Source organism: Pongo pygmaeus, chromosome 11, assembly GCF_028885625.2.
Source record: "Pongo pygmaeus isolate AG05252 chromosome 11, NHGRI_mPonPyg2-v2.0_pri, whole genome shotgun sequence".
Taxonomy (NCBI): Eukaryota; Metazoa; Chordata; class Mammalia; order Primates; family Hominidae; genus Pongo; species Pongo pygmaeus.
Window position 1 is genome coordinate 61,295,627 of NC_072384.2, and position 26,612 is coordinate 61,322,238.

At 35.8% G+C, this 26,612-nt stretch overlaps 1 protein-coding gene across 10 annotated transcripts in view; it reads left to right on the plus strand.

The window, feature by feature from the left end:
- Positions 1–26,612, plus strand: part of SLC4A10 (solute carrier family 4 member 10) — a 370,258-nt gene that overhangs the window by 183,966 nt on the left and 159,680 nt on the right. For all 10 annotated transcript variants that reach the window (XM_063648250.1, XM_063648248.1, XM_063648255.1 and 7 more), the window contains one exon: positions 5,696–5,842. In XM_063648250.1, coding sequence (XP_063504320.1) covers positions 5,696–5,842 — 147 coding nt within the window. The remainder of the gene's footprint in view (positions 1–5,695; positions 5,843–26,612) is intronic.

Consider the following 26,612-nt stretch of genomic DNA (forward strand, 5'->3'; position numbering starts at 1 on the left):
CCTTATCAACAGCTGTGTTCTACCTGCATTTATTTTTCTCAGAATTCATTATGAATTCTGTATAGGCCTTCAGAAGGCCTATAACAGGCTTTCTAACAGAGATTCTATAGGAAAAAGTTTTGGTTAACTGTTTGAAGTATTAGTTGAAGAAGACATTCTAGATAAGGTTTTACAAGACAAAAGAAAAGAATCAATTCATTTTTAGTTCTGAGCCTGAATTGTGGAAACTGTACTAACTGCAGATAAACTCTGAATAAATTCTAGTGTTCTCTGCTTATCTCAAAAAACTTTTCTTTTAATGATACTGTTCCATGCTCATTAATGTTTTCAAAACATATTCTTATCTAAATGGTTTTGTACTTTTATTAAATTTTGGATTTTTTGCATTACATAAAGTTAATTTTGTTGACCATTTTATTAATTTAAGAAATGTCCACTTGAAAGGACTCCCTCCTTTAATTAAATTTTTGGCCTTTATTTATGAAATAAAAATTATTCTTTATATATTCTTGAAAAGTAAATCAGATTAGGATTAATAATTGTCAAGTCATTTTAGAACAGTGACATCCATCATTAAATTTCTTGAATTTTTTGCCTTCTCAACTGATAGCTATCTGGGTGAAAAATTCAATTATGGATATTGGAAAAATTGATGGTAATATTAATCTGGAAATGTTATTTCTATACTATTCTTTACAGGACCTGAGGGGATTCTCTAGTTCTTTAGGCCAGTGTTATAATGTTAGGATTTAGAAAAGTTGGTAATATAGAGAGAAACAGGAAGAAAATGAAATGGGACAGGAAAATATCATTCCTTCTTCTTATTCCTTCCTCTAAGTCACTGGCATTGTGAAGGGAAAAGGGAACTAACATGTATTAGTGTCTACCATGTAACAGGCATTGTCTTTCATATTTTATATTTATTGTATTAGCTCATGTAATCTTTGTAGAAAATCTCCTAAATCTATTAGTAGGTCTTTAATATCTATGTTTATTTATTTTGTCATGAAAACAAATGAGGTTTTTGGATCAAGACAGAGAATTATTATTACTTATAGCAATAACCACCTTGGAAAGAAGGCACACAGTTATGTGCACAGGAGGGGAGCCCTGAAATTATGAATCTGGGAATTTATATAGGAATTACTATATAAACTCTTTATGTAGTAAATGGTCTTCTCCTGTCTTCTCCTTTTCTGAAAGAGGAGGAGAAAGCTTATCTCCCTTATATACAATAAGCAAATCTTTAGGGGAGAGAATGAGAAGGTCCCGGTTTAAACCCTTTGAAATGTAAACCAGTAGCTCTGGGATTTTGTTCTCTTTTGAAATGTAAACACAGAGCTGTAGAAAATAAGTGTCTGCATATCTCTGAAGGTCTCTGTCTATTCAGTCCACTTTTAATCCAGATTTCAGTTTGTCTTGCTTTATAAGTCCTTAACCATGCAGAAGCATGAAAATATTTTCTCTATAGTTCCACAATCATGAATTTTAGCAGTTTTAGTACTGTTGCTATAAAATTGTGGCTATTAGCTTGTTTCCATTCCTTTCATAAAGTGTTTAGTAGCACAATGCATTATTATGTCTACCATCTATCTATTATTCTTGAAAACCATCCTCTCTATGTAAAATATCTATTTATTCAATGGATATTTATTGAGCACCAAAAACTGTCAAGCATTGTTCTAGGTATTTGGGATACATCAGTGGACAAATCAAAGATACCTGCCTTGCTTGTATTTACAAACTTTGGGGATAGAATGCATAAAATTGAGATTATGGAGGGGTTGTAATTATTGCTAATGAAAAGCCTAGGATGAAAGATCATTGGAAGATTAAAGTTTAAGGAATTGAAAGGCCGGAATATCAAAAGAATCATCTATATGTGTTTTGAAATCTTATGAATTAAGGCAGTATTGAAGAGAATGACAGTATGCAAAGAGCTCAGATGGTTGAGTGGGAATTACCTGGACCTTAGTGGGTAACAGGAACCATGAGGCAAAGTATGTAGTGAGTAATGTCGACCATGAGATTTAAATCTGAAGGATATCAGGAAGGATATGGGGAAATGGTCTGAAAATGTCAGAATGGAGCAAAGAAATACCACTTTGCTTATTCCACTCACCCAACCAGAGGTCGCAGGAACAAGAATGACACCTTTCCATCTTGCATAAGAACTGTGGGAGAGAAGCAGCCATCACTGAGAGATTGTAGGGGAGGCATTGTCCTCCAGAGAAAGACAGGTTTATGTTTCAGCTAGGAAAGTAAAGGAAACACTTCGAAAATTGATTTTTGGCTCACTGGAAGGGTTTCAGCAGTTGGGAGAGAACAAAGGTATTTTTACCAGCTTGTAACTTCACATGTATTAAATGTGTTGCAAAACTAATGAAACTTACTGTCTATTCTCTTGCTTTATCTGATAATATAGGTAAGGGTGTCACCTGTAATCATTGTTACCATATTTCCTGAGGCCATTTTCTTATTCTCATATAACTTTTCTACTTGTTTCTTCTTTATTTGTATTTTTCTCTGTTTTTAATTTTGTTCTTTTTATCATTTCTGTCTCTTCATATCCTACTTAACTCTTAATCTGTTTTTGCCCAACTTCTCTCTTAATTTTTTTTTTTTTTTTGCTCTTTGCTATTTCTCTTATCATTCTATTTCAAAATTACACTGTCTGCTGTTTTCTCCAACTCCCCACACCTCACTTTAGCTGTAGTTGGGACTATGCAACATGCCATCACACAGGTAGTACTAATTTTGACAGGTAGCATCTCTACTTCAAACAAAGAAAGCTTTAACCAAAAAGGAATTACAGGAGAGAAGACAGTATTCTCCCCAACTGATGCTAACATTGCCACCTACACTTTTGACACTTTCTTCAACAGTTAAGAGGTAGCAACTTATTACTTCCCCAAATTCCCTGTGCTCTGTTGATCTGTCTTAAATTCTAAAGGGAGAGAAAGTAGGTTTGTTCATTAGCTGTGGGACTTCAAATGTGACTTAACTTTTTTGAACCTTGTGTTTCATGAATGATAAAAAAACACTTTCTGAATGATATAGCTACTAATATTTTCATTTTATAGATAAAGTGAAAGTACCTTTTTTTAAAGGTTGCATAAATATAAGTGACACAGACTGATATGAATGTAAGCATTTGACTCAATCTCAGAGATCATGTTTTAATGAATATTCTATTGTTTCTCATGTAATATAACTTAATATTGTGGTCAATAAAATAATAAATAGAACCAGACACATATATATTAATTCACTTCCCTTTATTTCCTTTTTCCAAAATTGAACCTTATTGGTAAAGGGCTTTTTGTGCATTTTAATTGTCTGTAATCAGGTACTCGAACCAGTTATAATTTTTCACTTGCCTGCATGAATCCATACAGGACAAAAACCTGAATGTAGAAACTATTTTTCAGCTTTCAGTTTGCCAGGGGATTGATCTATAGTTATTTTTAGGATTATAAAAGATTTATATCCATTATTAAAATATACATAATATCGGGTTTTCTTCCAGCAATAGAGGAATAACTAATTCTATAGTTTCATGCCAATCTCACCTCCAGTCCTTCTAGAATTTGGAGGTAATTTAGCCCTGTGTATAAAAAATAAATATTTTCTTTTTTGCGTTTTATTGAAAAAATCACGTAATTTAAGTACAAATATATCCATTAAAACAGGCAAATTTATTTTAGTAGGATTCAGTTATCTCTTTCAAAGAAACACTATCAGCCTAAGTGCTATACATTGGATATTTTAGAAATCTTACAATTTCAATTACATGTCTTCTGAAACTTATTATTGTAAGGCTTTGTTTTAGTCCTTCCTTGCTGTATTAGTTGACTGGGGCTGCCAGAAAAAAGTACCACAGTCTGGGCAGCTTAAACTACAGAAATGTATTTTCTCACAGTTCTGGAGGCTGGGACACCTAAGATCAAGATGGCTAGCCAGGTGGGTCTCATTGTGAAGACTTTTCTCTTGGTTTATAGGTGGTTACCATCTCCTTGCATCATTGTGTTACCTCTTTGCGTGCTTGGAGAGAGAGCAAGAGAGGTAGCTCTTTGGTGTTTCTTCTCTTAAGAACACTAATTGGATGGATCCAGCCCCACTCCTATGGCCTCATTTAACCTTAATTACCTCTATAAAGGCCCTATCTCTAAGTATAGTCACATTTGGGGTTGGGACTTTAAAATATAAACCTCGGGGGACATAAGCCTTCATCAACAGTATTGCCATTATAATATTTTGTATACTTTGGCACTTGAGAAAGTAAGATTTTTTTTTAACCTAGTATTTTAATGTTTTCTTTAGAGGTTTTTTCCCTGATACAACGCTCATATACATAATCTACTTGGTGACACAAATATCCCTTTGTTTGCTTGTACTTTTGCTTCCTCATAAATTTTTGTATAGCTACAAATGTTAACTTTGTTGGATAGGCTTTATTTTTTAGATCAATTTTAAGTTTATAAAAATACTGCACAGAAAGTTCAGACAGTTCCTATATATTTCCTCTCCCTGCTGCACACAATTTCTCCTCTTATTAACATTTTACATTAGTGCGGTACATTTGTTACAATTGATAAACCAACATTAATAGGTTATTATCAACCAAAGTCCATAGTTTATGTTAGGGTTCACTCTGTGTTATACAGTTCTGTTGGTCTGGACAAATGTTTAATGACATGTGTCTATCATTACAGTATCAAGGATGGTTTAACTTCCCTAAAAATGCCCTGTGCTCCACCTGTTCATCCCTATACCTTCTCCCTGAAGTCCTGACAACTGCTGATATTTTTACTGTCTCTATAGTTTTAGCTTTTCCAGAATGTCATCTAGTTGGAATAATGCAGTATATAGCTTTTAAAACTGTCTTCTTTCACCTAGCAATATGCATTAATAGTTCTCTCATGTCTTTTTTGTGGTTGACAGCTCATTTCTTTTTCCAGTAGTTCCACTTTATCTGTAGAGGATATGTTCTAAGACCCCCAAAAGATGCCTGAAACCTCAGATAGTACCAAACCCTATGTATACTGTGTTTTTCCTTTGCATACATACCTATGATAAAATTTAATTTATAAATTAGGCACAGTAAGAGATTAACAGTAGCTAATAATAAAATTGAACAATTATAACAATATGCCAGAGTCACAACTCTTGTGCCTTGGGACTTTTATTAAGTATAATAAGTGGCCAATATCAAGTGTAATATATAGAAATAGGAAAACAGAAAAACCTCTGTGGGATTTGGCATTAACATAGACCTTAGCAAAATCTGTTTTATTAGAGATAGTGATTTTTTAAAAACACTTAACCGTGAAGGGAAGGGATTTAATGAGATAACACAATTGTCTGAAGGTAGAGAGAAAATAAAACAATTTTTTTCTAATGAGAAGAGTATAATTAAGCATGGGGAATAGATACATAGAGATTATAAAGACAGTGATGATTGCAAAATATTTAACCAAATAATTAGTGTTATACATGTTTGTGATAGAGCTATGGTACACTTAATTAGGTAAAATGCCAAAAGACAGTGCCAAGCTCCAAGCTTTACGTATCATAAACATCAAAAATGACTTGCTGAATTAAATTAAATTGAGTCTCCATTAACATGTAAATCATCATATCTGTGCTCTGGAATAATTCAGAGTTTAATTTGTGGGTTTGCTTCCTAATGAAGGTCATCGAACACTGTTTATTGGAGTACATGTGCCCTTGGGAGGAAGAAAAAGCCATCGACGTCACAGGCATCGCGGTCATAAACACAGAAAGAGAGACAGAGAAAGAGATTCAGGATTAGAGGATGGAAGGGAGTCACCTTCTTTTGGTAAGAATCCTTCTCCTTGTTTTTATTAAGTTAATTATTGTAATATACTTGCTTATACAATTATGATTAGGAGTAATACCTTATACTCATAAAATTGTTTATACTTTTATAAAAGACTTTGGGCAGGTTGGAGAGAAGTGGGAGAGATAAAGCTTGATCTTTGTTTTTCTCTTATATATTTGCTTTGAGAAGCTGAGAATTGATGAAGATTTATGATATAGGAAATACAATTGAGTAAAGCTCAAAAACTCTTGATAATTTATACAAATAATCATCATTACTCAAAGTGGTTTGAAAATCCAGGGCAAAATGCCTTAATTTAGTTCCCATTTGCACTTTTACTGATAGTGCCCAAGTTTCAGTCTTAGGATGTTGTATTAGTCCGTTTTCACACTGCTGATAAAGACATTCCTGGACTAGACAATTTACCAAAAAAAAAAAAAGAGGTTTAATTGGACTTATAGTACCACATGGCTGGGGAAGCCTCACAATCATGGTGGAAGGCAAGGAGAAGCAAGTCATGTCTTACATGGATGGCAGCAGGCAAAGAGAGCTTGTGCAGGAAAACTCCTCTTTATAATGACTATCAGATCTCATGAGACTTACTCACTATCACAAGAAAAGCACAGGAAAGACCTGCCCTCATTATTCAATTAACTCCCACTGGGTCCCTCCCATAACACGTAGAAATTCAAGATGAGATTTGGGTGAGGACACAGCCAAACCATATCGTTCCACCCTTGGGCCTTCCCAAATCTCATGTCCTCACATTTCAAAACCAATCATGTCTTCCCAACAGTCCTCCAAGGTCTTAACTTATTTCAGCTTTAACTCAAAAGTCTATAGTCCAAAGTCTCATCTGCGATAAGGCAAGTCCCTTCCACCTAAGAGCCTGTAAAATCAAAAGCAAGCTAGTTACTTCCTAGATACAACTGGGGTAAAGGCATTAGATAAATACAGCCATTCCAAATGGGAGATATTGGCCAAAACAAAGGGGCTACAGGCCCCATGCAAGTGCAAAATCCAGCAAGGCAATCAAATCTTAAAGCTCCAAAATGATCTCCTTTGACTCCATGTCTCACATGCAGGTCACGCTGATGGTTTTCATGGTCTTGGGCAGCTCCACCCTCGTGCTTTGCAGGATATAGCCCCCCTCCTGGCTGCTTTCATGGGCTGGCGTTGAGTGTCTTATTGCTTTTCCAGACACACTATTCAAGCTGTCAGTGGATCTTCCATTCTGCAGTCAGGAAGACAGTGGCCCTTTTCTCACAGCTCCACTAGGTGTTGTCCCATTAGGGACTCTGTGGGGGCTGTAACCCCACATTTCCCTTCTGCACTGCCCTAGCAGAGGTTCTCCATGAGGGCCCTGCCCCTGAAGCAAATTTCTACCTGGGCATCCAGGCATTTCCATACATCCTCTGAAATCTAGGCAGAGGTTCCTAAACCCCAATTCTTGACTTCTGTACACCCACAGGCTCAACACCACGTGGAAGCTGCCAAGGCTTGAGGCTTGCACCCTCTGAAGCCACAGCCTGAGCGCTACATTGTCCCTTTTGGCTATGACTGGAGCAGCTGAAACACAGGGCACCAAGTCCCTAGGCTGCACACAGCATGGGTACCCTGTGCCTGACTGAGAAAACCACTTTTTCTTCCTGGGCCTTTGGGTCTGTGATGGGAGGGGCTGCCATAAAGACCTTTGACATGCCCTGGAGACATTTTCCCCATAGTCTTGGGGATTAACATTTAGCTCCTCATTACTTTTGCAAATTTCTGAATTTGGCTTGAATTTCTCCTCAGAAAATGGAATTTTCTTTTCTATTGCATTGTCAGGCTGCAAATTTTCTTAACTTTTATCCTTTGCTTCCCTTATAAAACTGAATGCCTTTAACAGCACCCAAGTCACTTCTTGAATGCTTTGCTGCTTAGAAATTTCTTCTGCCAGATACCCTAAATCATCTCTCTCAAGTTCAAAGTTTCACAGATCTCTAGGGCAGGGGTAAAACACTGCCAGTCTCTTTGCTAAAACATAACAAGAGTCACCTTTGCTCCAGTTCCCAACAAGTTCCTCATCTCCACCTGAGACCACCTGAGACTGCCTGGACCTTATTGTCCATATCTTTATCAAGCTTTTGGTCAAAGCCATTCAACACGTCACTAGGAAGTTCCAAACTTTCCCACATTTTCCTGTCTTCTTCTGACCCCTCCAAACTGTTCCAACTTCTGCCTGTTACCCAGTTCCAAAGTCACTTCCACATTTTCAGGTATCTTTTCAGCAGCACCCCATTCTACTGGTATCAATTTACTATATTAGTATGTTTTCACGCTGCTGATAAAAACATACCTAAGACTAGGCAATTTACAAAAGAAAGAGATTTAATTGGACTTACTGTTCCACATGACTGGGGAAGCCTCACAATCATAGCGGAAACCAAGGAGGAGCAAGTCACATCTTACGTGGATGGCAGCAGGTAAAGAGACCTTGTGCAGGAAAACTCCCCCTTATAATAACCATCAGATCTCATGAGACTTACTCACTATCATGAGAACAGCACAGGAAAGACCTGCCCCCATGATTCAATTACCTCCCACCAGGTCCCTTCCACAACACGTGAGAATTCAAGATGATATTTGGGTGAGGACGCAACCAAACCATATCAAATGTGAAACTTTTGCTATTGTGAATGCTCTCTCTTTGAAAGTATATTCAGAATACCACAATAAGTGTTTTTATAGTTGTTAAAAGGTTCTGAGTGCCATGAGAGCCCATGTACATGACATAACTGAGAACCTGGCTCTCAGTTCCTTGACCATCCCATCTCTTATGACCTTCTCTGTCATTGCACTTAGTTCACCTTCTCATCCATATTCACTCCATCCCTGAAGTCACTAATTCATTTATCTTTCTCTCTGACCACAGCTTCACTCATTTCTTGCTGTGCAGCTACTTAACCCCTCTACTTTTCTTCTATCCATAAGTTTGTCTTTGTTTATCCTAGTCTGATTGCATAGCATGCAGTTTTAGGAATACTTTGGCATTACTAGTATTCCATTAGAATTACTAGTAGTCTATTTAGTAATATTAGTATTCTAAATATCTTAGGTTCTAAGTTTTAGTTTTATTCATACCTTTACTGCCTCTTTTATTTTCATTTTTAATAGGAAACAGCATTTTATTTAAAATGTTTTTAATAGATTTCTTAAAGATGTAAATAATTGAATTAAACTTAGTTTATATTACTTGTATGAATTAATTTACGTTTTGTTCACATTCGTGAAAAATAATTTAGCTAGGTATGCAATTCCAAATTGACAAGTATTTTAACTCAGCACTTTGAACATAATATCGATTTATTTATCAATTTCATGAAGATGTTAAGAAAGGAGATAAAAATCTATTGTTGCTCTACAGTTAATTTTGATTTTGTATTTTTATGAATTTAAATCATTTCCTTTATTTTGGTATTTAGTTTTACATTTATTATGATATTTTCAGACACACATATATGCCTTTTATGTTTTTCTTGGTTGATATTTAATGAGAATGTATATTATTAGTTCTTTAAAATGCTTAAATATGTCCTATTTTCTATTATTTTCTCTCCCATTTATTTAAATTCTTTTTTCAAATATTCATTAAGCATATTCCTTTCAATTTCATTTTCGATTTATTTTGATCCCTCTTTTATATTTTTTCATCATTTTCTCCTTGTCCTGACATTGAAGTGTTTATTTTAGCTAATTCATTTATTCATATTTTAGCTCATAGTTTTTGCCTTGCTCATATCCCTCTACTTTCTTTAAACATTTTGACTACATATGTCTTTCATTTCTTTTACTTTGGATTCAGGGGGTATGTATGCAGGTTTGTTACATAAGTATGTTGTGTGATGCTGGGGTTTGGGATATGGATGGTCCTATCACCCGGGTAGTGAGCACAGAGTATAGTTTTACAACCCTTGTTCCTCACCCTCCTTCCCAGCTCTGGTGATTCCCAGTGCCTATTGTTCCCATCTTAATATGGTACTTAGTGCCATAAGTACCCAATGTTTAGCTCCCACTTACGAGTGAGAACATGCAGTATTTGGTTTTCTGTTCCTGAGTTAATTTTTTTAGGATAATGATCTCCAGCTGCATTCATGTTACTGCAAAAGGATATGATGTCATTCTTTTTATGGCCACATAGTATTCCATGATATATGTGTATCACATTTTCTTCATCCACTTTACCATAATGGAACCTAGTTGATTCCATGTCTTTGCTATGGTGAATAACACTGCAGTGAACATACAAGTGCATGCATCCTTTTGGTGGAATGATTCATTTTTCTTTGAGTATATACCCAGTAATGGGATTGCTGGGTTGAATGGTAGATCTGTTTTAAGTTCTTTGAGAAATCTCCAAACTGCTTTCCACAGTGGCTGAACCAATTTATATTCCCACCAACAGTGTGTAACCATTCTGTTTTCTCTGCAGCCTTGTCAGCATCTATTATTTTTTGACTTTTTAATATTCACCATTCTGACTGGTGTGACATGGTATCTCACTGTGGTTTTGACTTGCATTTCATTTGTTGACTGCTTGTATGTTTTCTTTTGAGAAGTGTCTGTTCATGTCCTTTGCCCATTTTTGGTAGAATTATTTGTTTTTTGCTTGTTGATTTGTTTAAATTTTGCTTGTGGATTCTGGGTATCAGACATTTTTTGAATGCATGGTTTGCAAATAGTTTCTCCCATTCTGTAAGCGCTCTGTTTAGACTATTGAGATTTGCTGTGCAGAGGCTCTTTAGTTTAATTAGGTCCCACTTGTCAATTTTTGTTTTTGTTGCAATTGCTTTTGGAGACTTAGCCATAAATTCTTTGTCAAAATTAATGTTGGGAAGGGTATTTCCTAAGCTTTCTTCTAGAATTATTATAACTTAAAGTCTTACATTTAACTCTTTAATCCAACTTGAGTTAATTTTTGTATATGGTGAAAAGTAGGTATCCAGTTTCATTATTTTGCATATGGCTTGACAGTTATCCCAGCACCATTTATTTAATAGGAAGTCCTTTCTCTATTAGTTATTTTTGGTGACTTTGTTGAAGATCAGACTGTTGTAGGTGTTTGACTTTATTTCTGGATTCTCTATTCTATTCCGTTAGTGTTTGTGTCTGTTTTTTGTACCAGTACAATGCTGTTTGGGTTAATGTAGCCATGGAGTACAGTTTGAAGTCAGGTAATATGATGCCTCTGACTTTGTTCTTTTTGCTTAGAATTGCTTTGGCTATTTGGGCTCTTTTTTGATTCCATACTAATTTTAGAATAGTTTTTCTAATTCTCTGAAAAACAACATTGGTGTTTCAATACAGATAGTACTGAATTCTGTAAATTGCTTTGGGCAGTATGGCCATTTTAATGATATTGATTCTTCCTATTCATGAGCATGGAACATTTTTACATTTATTTGTGTTGTCTCTGATTTCTTTCAGCAGTGTTTTGTAGTTCTCCTTGTAGAAATCTTTCACTTCTTTGGTTAGATGTATTACATTTTTTTGTGTGCCTATTGTAAATAGGATTGAGTTTTTGACTTGGCTCTCTGATACAATGTTATTGCTGTATAGAAATACTATTGACTTTTGTACATTGATTTTGTCTCCTGAAACTTTACTAAAATTGTCAATTCTAGTTGACTTTTGGTGGAGTCTTTAGGGTTTTCTATTTATAGAATTATAATCATCAGCAAAGAGAGATAGTTTGACTTCCTCTCTTCCTATTTGAATGCCCTTTATTTCTTTCTGTTGCCTGATTGCTCTGGCTAGGTCTTCCTATACTATGTTAAATAGGAGTGGTAAGAGTAGGCATCACTTTCTTGTTCTGGTTCTCCAGGGGAATAGTTATAGCTTTTGCCCATTCAGTATGATTTTAGCTGTGTGTTTTTCATAGATGGCTCTTATTGTTTTGAGGTATGTTTCTTCAATGACTAGCCTGTTGAGGGTAGTTTATCATAAAGGGATTTGGGATTCTCTTGAAGACCTTTTCTGTATCTATTGAGATAACCATATGGTTTTGATTTTGATTCTGTTTATGTGGTGAATCATATCTAGTGAATTGTGTATGTCGAACCAATCTTGCATTCCAGGAATGAAGCCCACTTTCTCATAGTGAATTAGATTTTGATGTGCTGCTCAATTCAGTTTGCTAGTATTTTGTTGAGGATTTTGTGTCTATGTTCATCAGGGAGTTTAGCCTGAAGTTTTCTGTTTTTATGTCTCCACCAGATTTTGGTATAAGGATGATGTTGACTTTGTATAATATGTTAGTGAGAAGCCTCCCCTCATCCTCAATTTTTTGGAAGAGTTTTAGTAGGATTGGTACCAGTTCTTCTTTGTACCTCTAGTAGATTTCAGCTGTGAATCCATCTGGTTCAGGGCTTTTTTTGGTTGGTAGGTTTTTTTAAAATTACTGATTCAATTTCAGAACTTGTTATTGGCTTATTCATGTTTTCACATTATCCCTCGTTCAACCTTGGATGGTTTTGTGTTTCTGGGAACTTATCCATTTCCTCTAGATTTTCTATTTTGTTTGCATAGATGTGTTCATAATAGTCTCTGAATATCTTTTGTATTTCTGTGGGATTGGGTGTAATGTCATTTGTCATTTTTGATTGTGCTTATTTGGGTCTTCTCTTTTTTTGTTAATCTAACTAGTAGTCTATCAATCTTGTTTATTCTTTCAAAAAACAAACTCTGTTTCATTTATCTTTTGTATGGACTTTTGCATCTCAATTTCTTTCAGTTGTTCTCTGATTTTAGTAATCTCTTTTCTTCTGCTAGCTTTTAAAACCATACTTATGTTGGGGTTCCTCCATTTTTCTGTTTTCTCCTTGCCTCCACAAGCAGATATACTCTGCTGGAAATCATCATTTAACAAGGCAGATTGTAACCATTATAAAGTTATGACTCAAGGAGACCTTCAACATCTCCTCCTAATTTCATTGTGTATCTTTTTTGACATTTGAAATAATTATTTTTCAACTTTCTTCACCTTCTTCATCATTCTCCAACATCCTCTCTTCTCACCATTACTTGATAGTAATCTTGCTTTCTACTTCAGAGGGAAAATATATCATCAGAAAGAACTCATTTTACTTTCTTCCTGTTAAAAAGTTATAGCTGCAAACTTTCTTCCTATTAAATGGTTAAAACTGCAAGAAAATAAGGAAGTTTTCTTTTCCTTTATGTTTATTTTCTAGTCCCTCTCACCACTCTGGAAACTTATGCCATTTCTAATTTAATTGACCTCTTCCTCTTCAAATGAATTGTTCTTATCATCTTTGAAACATGATAGTCTCCACCATTTTAAGCAGTTCTCCAACCTCCTGCAAACCCACCTTTAGTCATTCAGATATGTAAGTTAACTGCATATAAATGTTCTGGGTATCAATTTTAATTTTAAATATCTCTCTATAGTGCTTTATTTGGTTTATTCAATATCTAGCTTCAGTAACTATTGCAGATAAGTCTATAGTCTATTTTTATTTTATTTTTTAGGTTTATGTATTTTAATCCTGAATGTTTATAGACATTTTTCTGTGTCCCTTAATGAAGAAAATTGCTAAGATTGACCTAATGGTAGGTGTATTAAAAAACTTTTCCATCCCTCATACACTAATAGTTTTCCACCTAGGGAACATTTTCCTATTATATTTTATTCTGTTCCATTTACTTTGATCTCTCTGTGAAGACTTTCTTTGCTCATATCCCTCTACTTTCTTCAAACATTTTAACTACATATATCTTTCATTTTTTTTTAACTTTGAATTTGGGGGTACATGTGCAGGTTTGTTACATGAGTATGTTGCATGATGCTGAAGTTTGGGGTATGGATGTTCCTATCACCCAGGTAGTGAGCACAGAGTATAGTTAGTTTTATAACCCTTGTTCCCTACCCTCCTTCTCAGCTCTGGTGATTCCAAGTGCCTATTGTTCCCATCTTTATGTCCATGAGTACCCAATGTTTAGCTCCCATTTATGAGTAACTACATGCAGTATTTGGTTTTCTGTTCCTGAGTTAATTTGCTTAGAATAATGGCCTCCAGCTGCATTCATGTTACTGCAAAAAGATATGATGTCATTCTTTTTATGGCTGCATAGTATTCCATGGTTTATATGTACCACATTTTCTTTAACCACCTCACCCTAATGGCACCTAGTTGATTCCATGTCTTTGCTATGGTGAATAGCACTAAGATGAACATACATGTACACGTCGGATTTCTGATTTCTGCTCTGTATCCTTTTCCTCTGTAGTTTAATGTTAGTCTTTTATATTACCATTTGATTATCTGCAGTATAAATTCTGCATTTTCCTACTTTTATTATGAGTTTTGATTTTGCTGTTGCATTTTTGGTTTTCATGAATTTCTTTCTTATTTCATCCTATTTTCTTTACATTTTAGCCTGTCCTTTCCTGAATACTTTTTATTTTTTTTTCTGGTTGGTAGAGTGTGTCCCCAGTGATTTCTGGATGTTTTCTTTTTATCCTAAAGTAGATAATTTTCAGAGCTATGCTTTTCCTTTGGACTGTCAGATTATTTTTACTCTCCATTGATTTTTAGTATTTTTTACGGACTCCCAAGTTTTTTCCTTTTTTTTTCTCATTTTTAAACAAGGCAAGGTAGATTCCTGCTATATCTACCCAGCTATATCCTAAGATTGCTTAATGAGGCTGCTGTCAGTATGCTCCATGTTTCCAACAGTATGTATAATAAGCATCACACTTATCCAAATGCCCTGTACTTCCGCCAGGGGCAGCATGGTTGTTGGTGGCAGAGTATGTAAGGAAAAGTACTCTAGGTATCCTGTACCACCATGATAGAAGGATGGTTGTCCATAAGAATGGGCAGATGGGCTGAGAGTGTAGGATGTACTAAGTATCTTCTGCATTTTCAGATGTTTTCTCTTTCATGAGGAGAAGTCTTAGAGTGTAAAAAAATGACAATTTGGCATATTTTTCTCATTCAAGTTCCATCTGCTTATAGTTAGCAGAGATGCCCTCTTAGACTCCAGGAATGGATTATCTGTAGGGCTATGCTCTAATGATGAGTTTTCATCATTTTCTAGTATTTGAGAAAATATATTTATATCATCTTACAAGTATTTTGTGAGCAAATAAAAATAAGCTGTATTTATCATTTGTTTGTTTCCTGTGCCTCTTCTTCTTTGTTTTTCCCTAACTGGATGCATTATGCCAGTTTTTCTAGAACAGCAGTTCTCAATATTGACTGCATTTGAGAGTTCTAAAACCGTACTAATGCTCAACCCTTACACCAACCAGAATCTCTGTACCTGGGGCCTAAGCATGAGTATTTTTTGAAAAGTACCCCCAGGTGATTCTTCTGTGGAGCTGTTGATAGCTCCGCAGAAGGTTGATATCCACTGTTCTGGAAACTTTGCTATTTAAATTTGGTTCATCAAGGGTCTAATATCCAGAATCTATAAGGAACTTAAACAACTCAACAACCAAAAATCAGCTTGATTAAAAAGTGGGTAAAGACATGAACAGACACTTCTTAAAAGAAGACATATAAGCAGCCAGTAAACATATGAAGAAATGCTCAATATCACGAATCATCAGAGAAATGCAAACCAAAACCACAAAGAGATACTATCACACCAGTCAAAATGGTGATTATTAAAAAGTCAAAAAATAACAGATTCTGACAAGGCTTCATAGAAAAGGGTATGCTTACACACTGTTGGTGGGAATATAAATTGGTTCAGCCACTGTGGAAAGCAGTTTGGAGATTTCTCGAAGAACTTAAAACAGAACAACTATTGACCCAGCAATGTCATTACTGGGCATTTACCCAAAGGCAAATGAATCATTCTATCAAAAGACACATGGACATGAGTGTTAATCACAGTGCTATTCACCGTGGCAAAGACACGGAATCAACCTAGGTGCTCATCAACAGTGGATTGAATAAAGAAAACATACTCCATGGCATACATTGCAGCCCTAAAAAAGAGCAAAATCATGTTCTTTGCAGCAACAATGTATACAACTGGAGGTCATTATCCTAAGTGAATTAATGCAGGAACAGAAAACCAAATACCACATGTTCTCGCTTATAAGTGGGAGCTAAACATTGGGTAGTTGTGAACATAAAGATGGCAACAATAGACACTGGAAACCACCAGAGAGGAGAGGGAGGGTGGGGAACTAGGGTTAAAAAAGTAACTATTAGGTACTATACTGCCCACTACTTGGGGGACAGGATCAATCATACCCCAAACCTCAGCATCATGCAATATGCCCATATAACAAGCCTGCACATGTACTCCCTGAATCTAAAATAAAATTTGAAATTATTTTTAAAACTCACCAAACATAAAGAAAGTTGTACTGCTAGCTTTTAAAAGTTATTTAATAAATAAACCTTTTATTTTACAACAAAAATAGTAAAAATAAATTTCTACTTCAAACAAAGTATAAAGCCAACAATATTAGCATTAAATTTAAACTTGCCAGAAATGCAGAATCTCAGGCCCCATCCAGACCTCTTGAGTCAGGACCTGTACACTAAAAATATATTTAGGTAACTGGTATGGTTTGGCTCTGTGTCCCTACCAAAATCTCATCTCCATTTGTAATCCCCATGTGTTGAGGGAGTGACCTGTAATCCCCATGTGTCCAAGGAGGGAGGTGATTGGATTTTGGGGGCGGTTTCCCCCATACTGTTCTCATGATGGTGAGTGAGTTCTTATGAGATCTGAGGGATTTATAAGGCAGTGTTCCCAGCTCTTTGCTCGCTCTCTCTTCTGCCGCCTTGTGAAGAAGGTGCCTACTTCTACTTCTGCCATGATTGTAAGTTTCCTGAGGCCTCTCCAGGCATGTGGAGCTGTGAGACAATTAAACTTCTTTCCTTTATAAATTACCCAGCCTCAGGGAAGTTCATTATCACAGTGTGAAACAGACTAATACAGTAACATATATGAATCTTAAAATTTGACGACAAGCAATGCTCTAGAACATTACTTATCAAACCTTCTGGCACATTGGAATCACCTGAGAAGCTTTTAAAAAATTGTTGATGCTAGGCTTCAACCTCAGGGATTTTCATTTAATTAATCTTGGATGTTTCCCTAGGTACTGGTATTTTTAAAAAGTACCCAAAATTATTTAATAACCACTTAAATAATTGACCAAGAATCAGATTCTGAGAAGCTTCTGCCTCTCAATTTGGTGAAACTTGGAAATAAGTCTGGTGGCCCAGATTCTCCCTCTTATATTTTAGCCACTGTTTTTGGATGCCACCTACCTTTTTCCTTCTTCAATCATCTGAGTATCTTTACTGACATTTAGACCTAAATGTGGTTTATCAGTGACAAATGTTTGACATTTGGTGGTTTCTAAGCAATGGAACTTTCTAGATTTCACTTTTTTCAGTTTCTCTAGTACAAATCTTCTGCCTTCATCCTTATTCCACACTCAGTTTATTTGCTATAATAAGTACTCAGTCACACACAGAGACTTCAACCAAACCCTAAACACCATCCTATCTGATTTGGGTTTTGATATTCTGCATAGTGAGAATATACGATATTTCCATGCTGAAGGCATTAAAGAAAATTTCTGTCTACTTAAGAAATAGTTATTTTACTTGGAAGCATTCCAAAGAAAATATTTTGAAGATATTTCTGCAGGTGCCTCAAAATTCTTTGGAATTAAACTTCCAAAGAAGTATAGGATAAGGAGAATTTAAGAGAGTATCAGGTCTCTCTGCTATGAAGCTAGATATATGTTGTAAATTGCAGTATGAATCTGTGAAGTCATGGAATCATTTGGGCCCAAAGTATGAAGCAAGCATCAATTTAACAAAACGATTTTTGGGAAAATGTTTGAATTTGGGCACTCTTTTTTTTTATTATCATACTTTAAGTTTTGGGTACATGTGCACAATGTGCAGGTTTGTTACATATGTATACATGTGCCATGTTGGTGTGCTGCACCCATTAACTCGTCATTTAGCATTAGGTATATCTCCCAATGCTATCCCTTCCCACTCCTCCCACCCCACAACCGTCCCCAGTGTGTGATGTTCCCCTTCTTGTGTCCCTGTGTTCTCATTGTTCAATTCCCACCTATGAGTGAGAACATGAGGTGTTTGGTTTTTTGTCCTTGTGATAGTTTGCTGAGAATGATGGTTTCCAGCTTCATCCATGTCCCTACAAAGGACATGAACTCATCAGTTTTTATGGCTGCATAGCATTCCATGGTATATATGTGCCACATTTTCTTAATCCAGTCTATCATTGTTGGACATTTGGGCTGGTTCCAAGTCTTTGCTATTGTGAATAGTGCTGCAATAAACATATGTGTGCATGTGTCTTTATAGCAGCATGTTTTATAATCCTTTGGGTATATACCCAGTAATGGGATGGCTGGGTCAAATGGTATTTCTAGTTCTAGATCCCTGAGGAATCGCCACACTGACTTCCACAATGGCTGAACTAGTTTACAGTCCCACCAACAGTGTAAAAGTGTTCCTGTTTCTCCACATCCTCTCCAGCACCTGTTGTTTCCTGATTTTTTAATGATCACCATTCTAAGTGCTGTGAGATGGTATCTCATTGTGGTTTTGATTTGCATTTCTCTGACGGCCAGTGATGATGAGCATTTTTTCATGTGTCTTTTGGCTTCATAAATGTCTTCTTTTGAGAAGTGTCTGTTCATATCCTTTGCCCATTTTTTAATGGGGTTGTTTGTTTTTTTCTTGTAAATTTGTTTGAGTTCATTGTAGATTCTGGATATTAGCCCTTTGTCAGATGAGTAGGTTGCAAAAATATTCTCCCATTCTGTAGGTTGCCTGTTCACTTTGATGGTGGTTTCTTCTGCTGTGCAGAAGCTCTTTAGTTTAATTAGATCCCATTTGTCAATTTTGGCTTTTGTTGCCATTGCTTTTGGTGTTTTAGACATGAAGTCCTTGCCCATGCCTATGTCCTGAATGGTATTGCCTAGGTTTTCTTCTAGGGTTTTGATGGTTTTAGGTCTAACGTTTAAGTCTTTAATCCATCTTGAATTAATTTTTGTATAAGGTGTAAGGAAGGGATCCAGTTTCAGCTTTCTACATATGGTTAGACAGTTTTCCCAGCACCATTTATTAAATAGGGAATCCCTTCCCCATTTCTTGTTTTTGTCAGGTTTGTCAAAGATCAGATAGTTGTAGATATGTGGCATTATTTCTGAGGGCTCCATTCTGTTCCATTGGTCTATATCTCTGTTTTGGTACCAGTACCATGCTGTTTTGGTTACTGTAGCCTTGTAGTATAGTTTGAAGTCAGGTAGCGTGATGCCTCCAGCTTTGTTCTTTTGGCTTAGGATTGACTTGGCAATGCGGGCTCTTTTTTGGTTCCATATGAACTTTAAGGTAGTTTTTTCCAGTTCTGTGAAGAAAGTCATCGGTAGCTTGATGGGGATGGCATTGAATCTATACCTTGGGCAGTATGGCCATTGTCATGATATTGATTCTTCCTACCCATGAGCATGGAATGTTCTTCCATTTGTTTGTATCCTCTTTTATTTCATTGAGCAGTGGTTTGTAGTTTTCCTTGAAGAGGTCCTTCACATCCCTTGTAAGTTGGATTTCTGGGTATTTTATTCTCTTTGAAGCAATTGAGAATGGGAGTTCATTCATGATTTGGGTCTCTGTTTGTCTGTTATTGGTGTATAAGAATGCTTGTGATTTTTGCACATTGATTTTGTATCCTGAGACTTTGCTGAAGTTGCTTATCAGCTTAAGGAGATTTTGGGCTGAGACAATGGGGTTTTCTAGATATACAATCATGTCATCTGCAAACAGGGACAATTTGACTTCCTCTTTTCCTAATTGAATGCCCTTTATTTCCTTCTCCTGCGTGATTGCCCCGGCCAGAATTTCCAACACTATGTTGAATAGGAGTGGTGAGAGAGGGCATCCCTGTCTTGTGCCAGTTTTCAAAGGGAATGCTTCCGGTTTTTGCCCATTCAGTATGATATTGGCTGTGGGTTTGTCAGAGATAGCTCTTATTATTTTGAGATATGTCCCATCAATACCTAATTTATTGAGAGTTTTTAGCATGAAGGGCTGTTGAATTTTGTCAAAGGCCTTTTCTGCATCTATTGAGATAATCATGTGGTTTTTGTCTTTGGTTCTGTTTATGTGCTGGATTACATTTATTGATTTTCGTATGTTGAACCAGCCTTGCATCCCAGGGATGAAGGCCAGTTGATCATAATGGATAAGCTTTTTGATGTGCTACTGTATTCGGTTTGCCAGTATTTTATTGAGGATTTTTGCATCAATGTTCATCAAGGATATTGGTCTAACATTCTCTTTTTTTGTTGTGTCTCTGCCAGGGTTTGGTATAGGATGATGCTGGCCTCATAAAATGAGTTAGGGAGGATTCCCTCTTTTTCTATTGATTGGAATTTGGGCACTCTTAAAAAGTTTTATTACTCCAATGTATAAGCAACATCAGCAGAATCCTACTTTATTATAAAACCCAATCATAGAATACAGTGTTGTTAAAACATCCTAGTTGCGTTAGTGTTGCATTCAGGTAAAAGAATAGGCCTTTAATATAGATGGAAGAGTTTATGCTTACATCATATGAAAACAATTACTGGTTGCAGCCTACCATATGTCATGGTTGGGCTGTGATTCCTAGGTGAGTCTAAAGAGAGACCGGCTTTTGGTCTGTGTGGTAGTGGTGGTGTTGATGTTTTGCTCATACAAAAAACTTTTAATGCCCACAAATAAGTTCAACCTACTTTGGCTACTGTACTTAATAAATATAATAAATATATTAATTTGTGTATATGAATGTGATGATGATTAATTAATTCTCCTTCCTATTGCAATCAACTCTCCAGTAACAGAAAGCTGCTAAAATTTCACTTTTTTTTTTTTTGAGACAGAGTCTCACTCTGTTGGCCAGGCTGGAGTGCTGTGGCACAGTCTTGGCTCACTGCAACCTCTGCCTCCCGGGTTCAAGTGATTCTCCTGCCTCAGCCCCCTGAATAGCTGGGATTACAGGCACCTGCCACCACACCCAGCTAATTTTTTGTATTTTTAGTAGAGACGGGGTTTCATCATGTTGGCCAAGCTGGTCTCGAACTCCTGACCTCGTGATCCACCCGCACCAGCCTCCCAAAGTGCTGGGATTACAGGAATGAGCCACCGCATCCAGCCCACATTTGTTATTTTTAATGTCATCTTCTATTCACTTTGTATAATTTGAAATTATATTTTCAACTGGGAACAAGGATGAGCTGCTTTAAATTGGTAAGTTTGAAGCATAAGCTTGAAGTCAGTGAAAATATGAAAGATGATGAGGGAAATTTGTAACACTTCAACGTTTATTTTTTTCTTCAACCTCCCAGAAAAGAATCTAATAGGAAAGATCATAGGATTATGCCAATTGCAATTAGCTAATCTGTAAGAAGTAGAAATAAATCTAAAAGATACAGACTATTAAACGCATGTTTAAAATATGGTACACAAAGATACTGAATAAATTAACACAGTCCTGGAATTATAATAGGATTTTGCCAGTCTTAGGTGGTAAATTGTGCACACACTTTAGGAGAAATGAAGCAAATATAGAAAACATGACCTCAAAGAGCTATTTTTTGATGGGCAGTGGCTTCCTGTTCCTATTTAAATGACCAATTAGGTGCTATATGAGAATAGCAAGGTGTTTTTACAAATGTATTTTATTGTAAAGTATAGGACAAGCATTCACAAGTATTAAAGCATAGAAACATACATCTAAAACCCAATGAATTATCACACCAAAACATCTGTGTAACTACCACCTTGGCTGGCACTCTAGAAACTCACTTTTTGCTCATTACCAGTCATTAGGTTTTCCATCCTCCTCAAAAGAATCTCTGGCCTTTCTTTTTACACTGGGTATTTTGCTTGTTTTTGAACGTTATATAAATGAAATCATAAAAGAGGAATTAATTGCTCAGTGTTCTGTTTATGGAATTCACCAATGTTTTTGATGTAGCTTCAGCCTATTCATTTTCATTATTGTATAGTATATTAATATGCTTCTATATGCACGGTATGTATGCATTCTACTATTGATGGGCATTTGGATCGTATACAATTAGGAGCTACTACAAATAATAATGCTGTGAACATTTTTCTATATGTCTTTTGGTATACATATGCATTTCTCATACCGATGAATGAAATTATCTATTGCTGAGTCATAGGGCATGCATATTTTCAGTTTTGGTAGATAATGCCAAATAGATTTCCAAAATTGGGGTACATATTTACATTCCCACCAATAAAGTATGAGAACTTATGCTTTTTTGCATCCTTACTAACACTTGGTAATTCCATTCTTTTAACATTAGCCATTCTCTTAAGGTATGTAATTATGTCTCATTGTTTTAATTTATATTTCTTGATTACCAATGAAATTGAGTAACTTTGCATATACTTTTGGCCATTTGGATATTCTCTTCTAGGAAGTGCCTACTAAAGTCATATTTTTAATGGACTTTTATTGATGTGTAGAAGTTCTTTACATGTTATGGAAATAAGTCCTTCATTAGTTTTATGTGTTTTAAATATCTTCTCACTATTGTGGGTTCTGATTTCACTCTCATAATGGTATTTTTTTTTGATGTGGCTACAGATTCCAGTAGAGTCTGCTAAAAGGCTGAGATCTTTATTCTTTAGGCAAATTTTTCTATGTTATTTATTTCCATTATATGTTTTAATATATATAGAAGCAGACCCATATCTTGATCTTCCGTGTTCTTGGCTGAAGTTTGTATTTCACTGCTTTATGGTTTCAGTGGCTATCATAAAAATAAATATCCATCAACACAGGAGAAATATTCTATTAACTTAGACAATTCTGCCAGGTGCTGTAGCTCACACCTATGAACCCAGTTACTTAGAAGGCTTGAGGTGGGAGAATTTCTTGAGCCCGGGAGTTCAGGGTTACAGTGATCATGCCATTGCACTCCACACTGTGTGACAGAACAAGACACCATCTCTAATAAAAATAACAATTTTTAACAGGAAGATTTTTTCTGATTTTGATAGTACTGCAATTTACATGAAATATGTAATACTATTTTAAGGTGTCTGTTTTTAATAGACATGAAAAATGGGTGTTGAATTACACATTTGGAAAATTTACTGTATTGAAACATAATCTGAATCCCTTTTTAAGATGTTAAAAATATGTTAGTAGGATGGTTATGAAAAATCTTTTGTGAAAATAACCTACTACCTATAAAATCATTTCTATTTTAAAGAATGAAGGCCAGATACAGGGAACCATATGTTATCTTAAATCAAAATAAAATATTTCTTGTCACTGAATAGATGACCCTATTTCAATAAATTATTATTTTCTTTACCATTGCTGCTATCATTGTGTTTTAGAGAAGCCTTTTGAATACCTGACACCCTATCTCACACTTTCAAATACTCCTTATTCATAACTGTGAGGGTGTTATAACCACATGTTTACTTACAAATAGTATTTTAAAGGTGTGTAGTGAGTAATCCTCATGCTTTATAAAAGGAAACACTAATAAGCCTTAAAATTAACACTCATGTACATAGCAATTGAGATTTGGGGATTGGATGTATGGTATTATAGACATCCAGATTACTGACGAAGAGTGAACTGAACTAAGTCCTTGGAAACAGTGATGAGAGAAAATGTTTCAGAGACATGGGGACCCTAATACCAATGTGGAAGCATGGCTGCTATGAGATGTGACCTCTGAGAAGTGATTGGGTAGTCAGAACTGGTTGTCATGCAACACAAAATGACTATGTCTGCTCACACTGGGTAAGTCTAATGGGAATATTTAATTGATTTCTTAGTGTAACTCTAGAATCACAAATTGTGCTTTTTTTTAAATGGCTATTCAAAGTACTGATTTTTTTCTAGACCAACTAGTCTGAGAGATAACAGGCTAATTAAAAATGCAGTTGGCCCTTGAACAATATGGGTTTGAACTGTGCAGTTCCACTTATACATAGACTTTTACATTTACATGTATATTATGTATTTTTTGTATATTATGTATTTATATTAAAAATGTATGGGCCAGGCGCAGTGGCTCATGCCTGTAATCCCAGCCTTTTGGGAGGCCTAGAAAGGCAGATCACTTGAGGCCAGAAGTTGGAGACCATCCTGGCCAACATGACAAAACCTCCTCTCTGCTAAAAATACAAAAATTAGCCAGACATGGTGATGCGCACTTGTAGTCCCAGCTATTTGGGAGCCTGGGGCAGGAGAACTGCTTGAACCCAGGAGGTGGAGGCTGTAGTGAGCCGAGACAGTGCCACTGCACTCCAGCCTGGATGGCAGAAAGAAACTGTCTCAAAAAAAATTGAGTGTATATATATATACTTTTTTTTTAGATGTGTGACAATTTGAAAAAACTCACAGATAAACTGCATAGCCTAGAAATATAAAAAAATTAGGAAAAAAGTATGTCATGAATGCATAACATATAGGTAGATACTAGTCTATTGTATCATATACTACCATAAAATCTACACAAATCTATTATAAAAGTTGAAATTTATCAGGCCTTATGTACACAAACACTTATAGACTGTGCATGGTGTCATTGGCAACTGAGAGAAATGTAAACAAGTGCAAAAAATGCAGTATTAAATCATAACTGCATACAGTTTACTGTTGTACTTAATGTACTACTGCAATAATGTTGTAGCCACTTGCTGTTGCTATTGTGTGAGTCCAAGTGTTTCCAGTATCCACTTAAAACACCTTGTGATGCTAATCATCTCTACCTGAGCCGTTCATCTCTTCAGTAAACAGCATATTGCCGTAAAAAGAATGATCTCTCATGGTTCTCACATATTTTTCATCATGTTTAGTATAATATTGTGAACCTTGAATATAACCATGGAACCCATATGAAGAGCCATAGTGATGCTCAAAGTGCTCCCAAGAAGCAGAGAAAAGTCATAACATTACAAGACAAAGTTGAATTGCTTGACATGTACTGCAGATTAAGGTTTGCAGCTGTGGTTGCCCACCGTTTCAGGCAGATAACATAAAAAGATGCATAAACTTATCAACAAATACAGTAAAGTACTGTAAGTGTATTTTCTTTCATTTATGATTTTTGTAAGAGAAAGGATATCTGCTTTAACAGGTTTTTACAGCAGACAAAAGTGCCCAATTCTGGGGGGAAAATGCCACAAAGGAAGAGAACATCAGTATTTAAAGCAGGAAGGAATAGGCTAACTCTACTGTTTTTTTGCAAATGCCGCCAGGTTTATGATCAAGACTACCCTTATCTATAAAACTACTAACCCCAGATCCTTGAAAGGAAAAGATGAATACTACCTGCCAGTCTCTTGGTTATACTAAAAGGCCTGGACAATGAGAATCCTTTTTCTAGTTTGGTTCTACTGATGCTTTGTCCCCGAAGTCAGGAAGTACCTTACCAGTAAGGAAATGCCTTTGAAAATCCTTTCAATATTGGACAATGCCTCTGGCCATGTAGAACCCCAGGAGCTAATGTTCATGAAGGTGTTAAAGTGATCTACTTGCCCCAAAACACAATACTTGTAATCAGCTTCTAGATCAGATTTTGTAAGGACCTTTAAGGTTCATTACACGTGGTACTCTATGGAAAGCATCGTCAATGCTGTGGAAGAGAACCCCAATAGAGAAGACATCATGAAACTCTAGATGGATTACACCATTAAAGATGCCTTCATTGCTACAGAAAAATCCATGAAAGCCATCAAGCTTGAAATCACAAATTCCTGCTGGAGAAAACTGTGTTCCAGTGTGCATGACATCACAAGATTTACAACACAGCCAATCAAGGAAATTATGAAACAAATAGTGAATATGGCAAAAAAGATGGGGGTAAAAGGTATCAGGATATGGATCTTGGAAAAACTCAAGAGCAAACAGACACCATGTCAGAGGAATTAATAGAAGATGACTCGATGAAGATGAGTATTTCTAAACCAGCACCAGAAGATAAGGAAGAAGACATTGAAAAAGCAGTGCCAGAAAACAAATTCACATTAGACAATCTGGAGGAAGAGTTACAATTATTCAAGACTAAGTTCAACTTTTTTTTTTACAACATGGACTTTTCTATAATATGTGCACTGAAACTAAAGTAAATGGTGGAAGAAGGATCATATCTCATGGAAACAGTTTTAGAGAAATGAAAAAGCGAAAAGGTCAGAAATTACAATGTATTTCCATAAAGTTACATCAAGTGTGTCTGCCTCTCTTGCCTCCCCTTCTACCTTTTCTGCCTCTGCCACTCCTGAGATAGCAAGACCAACCCCTCCTCTTCCTCCTCCTCAGCCTACTCAACATGAAGACAATGAGGATCAAGACCTTTATATAATCCATTTTCACTTAATGAGTAGTAAATCTATTTTTTCTTCTTTATGATTTTCTTAATTTTTTTCTCCAGTTTATTGTAAAAATACAGTACATAATACACATAATATACACATTATGTGTTAATTGACTATGTTATCATTAAGGCTCCTGGTCAACAGTAGGCTATTAGTAGTTAAGTTTCGAGGGAGTCAAAAGTTATATACAGATTTTCAGCTGTGTCGGAGATCAGCACCTTTAAGACCTGTGTTATTCAAGGGTCAACTGTAGTTGCTTTTTTTTTTTTCTACCTTGAACATCTTCCCGTAGATGCTCCATCATCCTCCTAGCTCTAGTTTGTTATCTCTCTAAT